Source organism: Pteronotus mesoamericanus, unplaced genomic scaffold, assembly GCF_021234165.1.
Source record: "Pteronotus mesoamericanus isolate MK-2021 breed Mesoamerican mustached bat unplaced genomic scaffold, CSHL_Meso_final scaffold_167, whole genome shotgun sequence".
Lineage (NCBI taxonomy): Eukaryota > Metazoa > Chordata > Mammalia > Chiroptera > Mormoopidae > Pteronotus > Pteronotus mesoamericanus.
In genome coordinates, this window is record NW_026555308.1 from 35,452,724 (window position 1) to 35,463,759 (window position 11,036).

The window sequence follows — 11,036 nt, forward strand, 5'->3', positions numbered from 1 at the left end:
AAGGGGTTAACTTTTGGAAACCACCAACTGCCATATTTCACAGAGTAAAGTAGAAAGTACTTCAGAGAAGATGCACTTTTTCAGAACACAAAGGCAGCCAATAGTCTATTTACATACTTCACGGAGGGGAGGGGCTTGGGGAGGATTAATTAGTTAATGTTTGGCAAGCTACGCCTTGATGACAAGTTATACTAAGGTGCTGTTGTCACTTATTACTGTTATTAATTAACAGGGTGAATGCCAAACAAAAATATGCCTCTCGGTGCCCTTTCATTTCTTAACACCACATGCGGTATCTGTTGCAGGAGTGATTCGCGAAAGTTACCTCAAAGGCCATGACCAGCTCGTTCCTGTCACCCTCTTGGCCATTGCGGTGATTCTGGCTTTTGTCATGGGGGCCGTTTTTTCGGGCATCATCGTCTACTGTGTCTGCGATCATCGGCGCAAAGACGTGTCCGCGGTGCAACGCAAGGAGGAGCTCACCCACTCACGCCGGGGCTCCATGAGCAGCGTCACCAAACTCAGCGGCCTCTTTGGTGACACCCAGTCCAAAGACCCAAAGCCAGAGGCCATCCTCACACCACTCATGCACAACGGCAAGCTCGCTACTCCCAGCAACACGGCCAAGATGCTCATTAAGGCTGACCAGCACCACCTGGACCTGGCAGCCTTACCCACCCCAGAGTCCACACCAACGCTGCAGCAGAAGCGGAAGCCCAGCCGCGGCAGCCGGGAGTGGGAAAGAAACCAGAACCTCATCAATGCCTGCACAAAGGACATGCCCCCCATGGGATCCCCTGTGATTCCCACAGACCTGCCCCTCCGGGCATCGCCCAGCCACATCCCCAGCGTGGTGGTCCTGCCCATCACGCAGCAGGGCTACCAACATGAGTATGTGGACCAGCCTAAAATGAGTGAGGTGGCCCAGATGGCCCTAGAGGACCAGGCGGCCACCCTGGAGTATAAAACCATCAAGGAGCATCTCAACAGCAAAAGTCCCAACCATGGGGTGAACCTAGTGGAGAACCTGGACAGCCTGCCCCCCAAGGTCCCCCAGAGGGAGGCCTCCCTGGCCCCCCCAGGAGCCTCCCTGTCTCAGAGCGGCCTGAGCAAGCGGCTGGAGATGCACCCCTCCTCCTCCTACGCGCTTGACTATAAGAGGAGCTACCCCACGAACTCACTCACGAGAAGCCACCAGGCCACCACTCTCAAAAGAAACAATACTAACTCCTCCAATTCCTCCCACCTCTCCAGAAACCAGAGCTTTGGCCGGGGAGACAACCCGCCCCCCGCCCCGCAGCGGGTGGACTCCATCCAGGTGCACAGCTCCCAGCCATCTGGCCCGGCCGTGACTGTTTCGAGGCAGCCCAGCCTCAACGCCTACAACTCATTGACCAGGTCGGGGCTGAAGCGCACACCCTCGCTAAAGCCGGACGTACCCCCCAAACCTACCTTTGCCCCCCTTTCCACATCCATGAAGCCCAATGATGCGTGTACATAATCCCAGGGGTGGGGTCAGGTGTCCAGCCAGCAGGAAAGGCGAGGCGCGCGCTCCGCTCAGCACGGTTCTCAGCTGCCTGAGTGCGCACCGGACCAAGATGGCCTCGGCAGAGCCCAGGACGCTGTGTCCTCTGGGATTTGGGGGGACTCTCCAAGTGGCCCACGTGGTTTGGTGAAGCTTTGCGACGCGGGACTCACCTCCATTCTCTTCCTTCACTCTGCCCCCGCTCCCTGCAACAGGTCGTACTCACGAAAGACTTAAATTATCATTACAAACATGAGCCAAAAGCACATACCCTCCCACACCCACGCGCGCGCGCGCACACACACACGCACACACACACACACTCTCACACACTCACACACTCACTCACTCTTACACAGACACATTCACACTGAGGTGAACAGCAACTGCAACATCTTGTCCGTGACTGCACAGAGCGCTGCCAAACTAGGCTAGCGTTCCAACTCGCAAAACAAATACATTTTTTTAAAATCATGCAAGTTAAAAAGACAAAAAAAAAGAATTCATTGATAATTCTAACTCAGACTTTTAACAATGGCAGAAGTTTACTATGCGCAGATACTGTGAAGTGCCCACCAGTGTTACAGCTTTCTGTTATAGCAGATTTAATGCCATGTTGGGCAACTATGTCATAGATTTCTGCTCCTCTCTTTTAATGAAGTAACATGACCGTTAACGCAAGTAACTTTATTTATTGTTCACCCTTTTTTTCCTTAAGGAAAAGACTCTTCCACATACCACCCTATGAACAGCTCTTCAGAAAGCCCCTTGAAGTTACACTATTTAACGTGAAATCCATTAACTGGAATAATTGAGTTTCTTTATTTTTACAATAAATTCATTGAGTAAATAAGTTGGAGCTGGAATTCTGAGCTTTGTGTTTGGACTGTCTGGTATCTAGCTAAAGGAGAAAGTTAAGAGGGGAATATTTATTTAAATCTACCAGTCACTTTGCTGGTCAGGTCTCTGTGCTCTAACATGCAAAAAATTAATTAGTTTAAAAGTCCTTCCAGATCCTAACTTCCAAAGCAACCAGGAGAGGAAATTTCAGAATGGCACATCCATGTCTCATTGCTGCCAACATGGCGTTGTCAGTCGTTCCTACTTTCTGTGAAGGCACCAGCTTGTCATATGCCATCTAATTTCACCTTGCATGTGAGACAGCAAACAAAATCCACAAACAGTGTGAACTAATTAATACGCTGGCTGCTACCTTGCATAAATTAATGGTTTGATCACACGGGTTTTTCGTGGGGTTACATCTGTGAATAGCCTGTTTTCCACATGTAAATTTGTGCCTTACACCCTGAGTTGTGTACACTTGTAAGATGTCATGATAAACTTTCTCCTCCTTTTGCAATACAGATATTTATTTAACCCTCCCCCCACCCCACTCCAGTAGCTGTCCAGTAGCTGGAAGAAGAATGCAGTTGTGATGCTTATAATCTCTCAGCCTGGGAAAGCTGGGCACACAACACCCTCCAGTTCACCCTTCCTTCTAGTTGTGCCAATTCTAACCACCCTTTGGCCATGTTGCCAAGCATGGACCCCAGTGTTGTGGGTGGCAAATCCCTTCTCCCTCAAGAGCTCCCTGCTTCCCTTAGATTCTCAGATCATTTCAACATGGTGATACCCTCATTTGCCAGCAGGAAAAGGACTGAAGTCCCAGTCCTTATTTCTGCCCTATCCATGGGCTGGAAAACACGCTGTGCGGTTGGGCAGGCAACTGGGAGGAGCCTCCAAGCTGTGTGCTCAGTGCACTAGAGCAATGCACACAAAGAAATGACATGGAAACAGATGCAGGCAGGCTGGTCCCTGCTGTGATTAATGAGTAACTCCAAGTACAAGGCCAACCACAATGGATGCTGCAAAACCTTGACTGGGGCAAAAGATTTTTAATTTCTAAAAAAATGTCTTTATCCTTTTGTTATGGTTTGTGGGAGTGCATAGGTGTGTGTTTTCCCCTTGGTTTTTATTATCGCAAGCACACAGAAGGGACTTTTGTTTATCATGAACAAAGGAATTCTCAACACACTGTAAACTGTGAGCATTATTGGTTATCGTTTTTTTAAACAGTTAAACATATTTGATGGTCCCTGTCTTTTTATTTCCTGTTTGATCTGGGTTTAGTTTTGTCTTAAAAAAAAAAAAAAAAAAAACTTCCAGAAAGATAATTCTGGGCAATTTTGAGTTGGCTAGTGAAAAGGGGATGTCTCGATAATCAGCCACCTGGGTGTGCAGCAAGATTGTGTCTTTTGTCCCAACCACCTCTTGCCATTTTGCTGTTGTTCAGGGTAGGTTTTTGTTGTTTTTGTGTCCTTATATTTTTGTTTTGTTAGTGGAATCAATGTTCACATCCTGTGAGCTCTATATCCTGAAACCATGAAGTCTTCTAGATAGAAATCGAGATAGTCGTTTTTTTCCCTTGGATTTTTTTTTGTGTGTGTGTGGAAATGCAAAACTTCGAAAAGTGATGGGTGTATACTACTCTGCTACCTTCTTACCCAACCCTAACTCCCAAGAGTGCCCACGGTCTCATCCCGTGTGTGGGCATCACCACCTCAGCTGCGTTGCGAAGACCTATGTCAGAATTCCACCCCGCATCCCTACATCCCACTGCCCGTCACTTACGGTGTTAACCCTAGAATGCCCACATGTGTTGAGTTGGTCTTCGGCATTTAAGTATTTTTTTCCCTTTTTCTTTTTTTCCCCACTGCATGTGGGGGGAGGGTCCATAAACCCGAGTGTGCCTTTGCTTTCCACCCTTGCTAGACACTGGTAGATACAACAAACTCAGATTTATATTTGTTGTAAAGTTGTAAAAATATTGTGATGTCACCAATTTTCCTTCCATCTCCACATCCCCTAACATCTGATTCATGACTTAATGTATGTTGTAAAAAAGAAAAGAAAAAAGGGAAAAAAAGACAAAAAAAGCAAGGAAAAAGGCTCTTTATTACTTAAAAGTAATAAAACAAGACTGTTCATTATTTTTTGTGTCCTGGATGCTTTTATTTATCTATTAATTTTTCCGTTCTTACACCTCACACTTTTGGGGTAGGATTCTGCTCCTTCTTCCATCTCTATCTGGCTTCCAAAGAAGAAATAACAACATAGTTAGACCCGTTTGTCTGCAGTACCCACACCTTGCTCCCCCCTCCCACAAAAAAATTATTGATGTGTTTTCTCTGCCTGCACCCAGCCTGGAGCAGGATTGTACAGAAGCCACCGGTAATTAAAAGGCAGAACACGCACTGACTCTCTCTATTCATTTTATGCATTTTCTTTTTATGGGCTTGTTCATCATCAAACATTTATAGTAGGCTTGATAGTTTAAGAGAGCAAGGCTAGGATTTTAGTATGTAGGGTCCACTAAAAATAGATCCTTGCACAGATGTGACTTCATCCTTTTTACATATTAATAAGATGGAGGGCACCGGATTTCACTCCTTGTTAGCATTTATCTCTTGTAACCCAGAAGACGCTGTTGGAGGTAAATTGGGATGCAGCACTTGATTTTTACTTTGCAGAATAGCATTATGAAATGCCTAGGTCAGGTTTTCCCTTCTGGGATATTTTTTAAAGTTATTTAAATAAGTCCTCAGCTATGGTAGTTTACTTTTGGCCTGAAACAATTTTTTAATGCTTTAGGTCAGTTTGAGTGCAGAAAGCTTGGGTTGGTTTTCAGTTCACACATATAGTAATCTGGTCACCTTTGATAAGTCATTTCCAATTGTATTTCTTAAATCCCACCTATAGAGCTAGGCACTGTTGGGCATAAAACTGACTAAAATACAGTTCCTCCCTCCTCTCCTACAAGAGATTGACACGCCTCTGTAATTGCCACTGGGAGGGAATAAGAAAGCTCTGAGGAAGTGGCCCAGAAGTTTGGGGCAGGAGTCAACATTTGAGCTGGTTCTTACAGAATGAGTTCTCTGGGCATCTAGCCCAGGCATAAAAGATAACTTGTGCAAAAGCACCAAGGGTGCTATATTTGGGAAACAAAATGTCTGGTGGGCCTTGAGCGGGGTCTCTGAGACAGCCTGGCTGGGGCAATGCTGGGAACAGGCACTGGAGCCTGGTTACCTTGTGTGAGGATTTTAGCTGATGGGCAGCAGAGCACCTTTACAGTGCCTGAAGCGGCAAACACACGTGTTTGTGCTTTGGAAAACTGCCTGGCAGTAATGTGGAAAATGGATTGACCCAGGGAGAGGCTGCAGGTCGCTGGGCAATGTGCCAATGGCATGCCAAATTATTAGGAGCAACGCATGTGAACACTCCACATCCGGGGGTTAAGATTCTTTAGGAAACGGTTCTGTGATCATCCCCTTTTGCCGGAAAGAAACTCTTGTCTCTAATGACTGACAGGTCTGCCCTGCCCACTTACAGCCAAATGTAAAACTGAGAGAATGACCAACAGCTACTCTGACCCTTTCATTTTAAAAAATGAGGAAGCCAAGCTCCACTGAGTGAAAGGAAATGCCCACAATTCTAAAGCTGCTGGTAGAACAGCTCTACAAAAGACAAATTCATCTGTCCCTTACCCCTCCCACCACACCCACCCCATTCATTTATATCATTAGAACAATACTAGCTAGGAAGACCTAAGCCCCCCACCCCCACCTCCCTCAGCCCAGACAGCATCTCCACCTTACTCAGCCACCCTTTCTCCCAGAAAGCCCTTCATACCCGCCTCACCCCCACCCCACCCTGCTGGGCATCCCAAGTTCCTTCATCTGTGCCACGGGGCGGGGGTGGGCTGGAGCTCAGATCGCACTGGCTTGAGGCAGGCAGCCCGTGCAGTGCAACCTGATACTTGGGATGGTGGCTTCTGCTGCAGTCAGCTTTGTTCTGCTCTGGGGGAGAGGTGACAGAGGCTGAACAGGTGCAGCCCATACTTTAGCTGGGGCCCCAGGGATGTCCATGATCAGGCTGGAGAAGTGCCTCAGACAACCCAGCTTTTACACTGTGTTTGCTTGCTTGTTGCAGGATTGGCGGTTTTGGCAGGGTGTTTTTAAACTGTTGGCGTTCAGGAGTGAGTGGCTGTCCCGATACAACCAACAGGCTAGGTGTTTCGTGGGGCCAGAGCTGACATCTTGGGCCTGCCTGCTTTCCTTAGGTGCTTTGTTCATAAATGCAAACCGGTCCTGTTCAGCCTTGCAAGTTGGCAGAAGTCAATCAAGATGCCCCAGAAACCACGGTGCCTGGGTTTGACTGCCTGAACAAAAGCTCTTTCAAAAAAAGTGATTCAGCAAGTGAAATAAAAGTGTCGGAAAGGCACCTACAATTTCAAACACTGGTACATTTTGCTTGAGGGAAAGGGGTGAGGGGAATTTAAAAGAACCCTTTAGTAACAGAATAACATGATTAAAAGCATAATCCTTGTCCTGGCTGAGCACTGTGACAGCTGGGTGCTTAGACTCCCACATCTCACGCTTGTCTTAAAACCAGGTGGTGACGTGCAGCTTACACAGAATTGGAGAGGAAGGGCTCACATTTATTGATCAGGACTGCCAGACAGATGGGGATCTTCAATATTCCATTTAGAGTATTGTGTATCCTTAGCTCTAACCCCCTGGGATGCCCGGAGGTAGTGGGCGGTTGACCTCGACAGAGGGTTAGGGCTGAACTGATGTGCATTAAATGTTGGCTGGGCAGAAAAATGTGCAGATGTCCCTCTAGCAAATGGAAATGAAATTGGAGCAAATCAAGAGAGGCAGCTGAGTAGCAGGGAGTTCCCCATCCCCCTCTGCAAACACATCCCTGAATGCACACATGTGCACAAAAATGCTTTCAGCAGGCTTTTTCTTTTTGGTGCCTAAAACCAAAAATGTCACTGTGTTCAGAACCCATGTTTGCAGAAGGTGGAGCCTTTCGGAGGTCTTCAAACTCCATGCCTGGTAAAACGAGGGATCAAAAGCGAACTGTCACAAACTACAGTTTAAAGAATGGGAGTGAAGCAAGACCTTTGCAGAGGATCCTGGACACCAGTCAGTCCCTTACAGCCCACTGGCGCTGTCTGAGGTGGCTCGCAACTTTTATATTCTTCCTAATCACCTTCAGATGAAGACTCCCTTGAGAATCATTAACATCATCCACAGAGCAAATCATCAGTCCTACTAAAGGGTTACAATAATGGTCCAAATAAAGTGATGTTAATGAAGGGGAAAAGTAGGTAACCATGAAATCAGAAACATTTTTCATTAATGATTTTCAGAAAAAATAAAAAACAGATGAAAGTGACATTGGACACAATATCAAATACCAGGAAATCAACACGAAAGAACCTCAGGCAGACTTCTCCAGGGCTTTCTCGATGAGGAAGATGATGAAAAATCTGTCTGAGAGCCAAACACTCTTTTTTCCTGTTCATCATGACAACTGTCTTTCCCATGTTCTAGGGTGGTGAGAACGTAGGCTGATCTCGCAAACTTAGTATCAGTTCTCTGGTGTGGATACTGAGCATTCTGCACACCTACTCCATGTCAGTGCACAAGCTTAAATTTTAACAATAAGGCTAAGGGTTATTTCATAAAAAATGAAAAATCTACCACCCAAGAGGGGCAGGGCTTCCAATTGTCAGTAACAATAACAATTAACATTAGTGGCATTTTACAGTTTGCAGACATAGCCTTGTCCATTATTCTGGTAGATCCTCAGAATATCCTAGTGAGATGGGCATCCAATTGAGGGCAATTATATTCATTTTACAGAAACTGGAGTTTGAAGAGGAAGGATCTATTGGAGCACTCATCAACATAAAAATGGAGTCATGTCTCAGAAGCCTGTGTTGACATCATCTCCCCAGCTCTCTCAGGGACACCTCAGGTTACACAATTACTCCACTTCACCAAAGGGAAAAGGCCTCCCACAGCATTTCCCAGGAGAGATGGTTACAACAATAAAGCCCCCAAAATAAAGGCACACACGTTCTATTTTAAGGGCATTGTTCTCTAATATTTTTCCATCATTAAAGAACACATCTCTTCCTTCCTGCGTCTGCAAAGTCCTGATGGCAGCAGAGTTATTGGGAACTGTCCACAAAGCAGGGGAAGAGAGAGCTGAAGCCAAGTTCAGCGACCTCCCTTCTTGAGGCGCACCCTGCCGCTTCAGGGGCAGTGCCGCCAACAGCCTCGGCAGCCTCAGTGGAAGGAAAAGGATGCAAAAGCCCAGCTTCTATAGCTTCTTTATCCTACTCAAGCCATAGATCACAAGAGAAATTTCAGAAGTTTAAGAGAACCCAGGGTTAATTTGAATGCCCTATACGTGAAAGGGTGAAGAAGAATGTGTCCACATATCCCTTCATAGAAGACCGAGGTAAAGTAAGTGTGAAAGGAAGGGGTAAGAAATATTGCTATTGTCTTTGTTAGCTCCACTAACTACTTTGCCGCTGTGTGTATCAAACAATTTGACTCCATCCCTGATGTCAATGGTGGGAGGATTTGGTTGAGTGCCTAGAAAAATCTCCAAAGAGGAGGCAGAAGATAGAGATCGTCTGCACATGGGTACCTATCTTCTTTCTCCACATCACCACCCATGTTCCATGTTGCTACTTCCTGGGACTTGCCTTCCTACCGTTCATTAGCTCCTTGGTGTTGAGCGCGTGAAGTGCAGAAGAGGTAGGACCGCCTTCTGGAGAGTGGGCCCCTGGCCTCCCTCCTGCCCAGGGAACAGCGTGGTCTGACCAGTCACCTGCAGAGCTCACAGCACCCTCAAGAAGCCAGCATCTTCCGTTTGCTGCCTTGACAGATAAGCTCAGACAGATTTCATTCAGAGGGTGAGAAAAATAGGTTCTTCTTAGAACCCACTGTTCTCTTTGCTTGGTTGCTATTGTTTTTGTTTGTTTGCTTGTTTGCTTGCTTGCCAATTGAAGCCCTGTTCCCAGTCCACAAAGCCTTTCTCTGTACACAAATACACTTTTTAGTAAAAATGAAGGCCTGGTTGCCACCAATTTTGGTAAAATATGTACAGGATCTGGCACAAATAACGCCCCCCCTTTTTTTAATTACAAAATCATAAGCACATAATTCTGTAACATAACAGTATCACCCTCAAGTGCACCATATGACATTTCAGGTGAAATGTTCACGTTAAAACTATAAGTTGTTACACCCATATGATTACCCTCCCAACCACACTCAAGCAGGCCTTCCTTCTGCCGGACCCTGGATATACAATTTCAACTGCCACACCACACAATGCTATTAACTTATTTATGTACTCAGTAAAGGTAATGACCTTTGAAACAATTAACTTTAACTGATCTAAAGGGACAGAGTCAATACCAATTAACTTTTTTCTCTGTTTTTAAGGCATTGTTAGTCACCTACACCTGAGATTGAATGAGTTTATCAACTCTTCTCCGAGAACGGAGAGAGGGGGAATAACCGATTAACTCTGGAAAGGAAGTTTTCCATTCCAAAGTGTGCATTCCAGAACAGTTCCAAATGCTATAGTTGTTCTGAAGACCCAGCCCTTACATTCCTGGGGAAAGGATACATTTTTTTTTTAATGAAACAAAATTGTTGAAGTTTGACAAAGGTGTTAGGTGATTTGACTTCTCATTAGTATTTAATTTTATTTAAGAACCAAAGGTTTATTCCCCTCTACTTCCAGGGTAAAGAAAACTCCTGTGATCAAATTTCTTGCTTGGGGAAAAAAAGGTAATGTGTTAGACTTATATGTATGAATAGAAACAGGTAAATAGTCATATTTCCTTCTGACTTTGTAATTTAAACAGTGTAAGTCAGTAGGGAAGGGCTGTAATTGGAGCCAAAGTAAGTGAGGTGAAAATTACTAGGTGTTGGAGCATCTGCATCTCATTTTAATTAGGTGACTATAATGGCAAGATCAAAAACTTTTTCTTGTCACTTAATCTGTTGAGCTTTCTAATCAAGAAACCAAAGTGCTTGTTTTGTCCTCAGTAAAAAGTAACCCAGAAAGATCCTCTTTAATTACCTGGCCAGAGTGGCAGACAGGCCTGGGCCCAGGGAAGGAGCAGGGCTCAGCGGGGTTGGCAGCAAGAGGATGAGGTGCTGCAAGACCAGCCCCCCAGAGAGGCCCTTAAGGAAAGCTGCCCCTCGTTCGGCAACTTGGAGTTTTCGCTTCTCACAAGGCTAAGTAGTTTAAAAGGAAGCACTTCATGTTCTGAGCCTGTGGACTTGGGTTCTAGTCTGAGCTGGCCTCGCCATTTGTGGGACACTCATTCAAACTCTAGGCACTTCATTTTCCCCGTCTGAAAAATAGATTTGATGGCTGCCCTGCCTACCTCCCAGCAGCATGTAAAAGTCAAACAAGGTGAGTGCTTGCAAAACTCAAAATCCCAACTGGCACTCAAAAAGAGATCCCACTTCTCTAAATCTTCAAATTAAATAAATGACTTTGAGTTCCTATCCTGCTGATAATGAAAATGTCTCTTTTTTCTCTCCCTAAATACTTCTTATCTGCCAAGAAAAGCAGCCAGTCGGACCTGGGTAAACAAAAGCCCTGCTTGACCTGTCAGAGTTCTGGC

The 11,036-nt window shown here is 45.7% G+C and overlaps 1 protein-coding gene across 8 annotated transcripts in view; it reads left to right on the forward strand.

The window, feature by feature from the left end:
• SEMA6A (semaphorin 6A) overlaps positions 1-3,745 on the forward strand; it is a 126,223-nt gene extending 122,478 nt beyond the window's left edge. For all 8 annotated transcript variants that reach the window (XM_054589927.1, XM_054589924.1, XM_054589929.1 and 5 more), the window contains one exon: positions 306-3,745. In XM_054589927.1, the coding sequence (XP_054445902.1) occupies positions 306-1,501 (1,196 nt within the window). In that variant the 3' untranslated portion in view covers positions 1,502-3,745. The remainder of the gene's footprint in view (positions 1-305) is intronic.
• Positions 3,746-11,036: the final 7,291 nt, after the last annotated feature.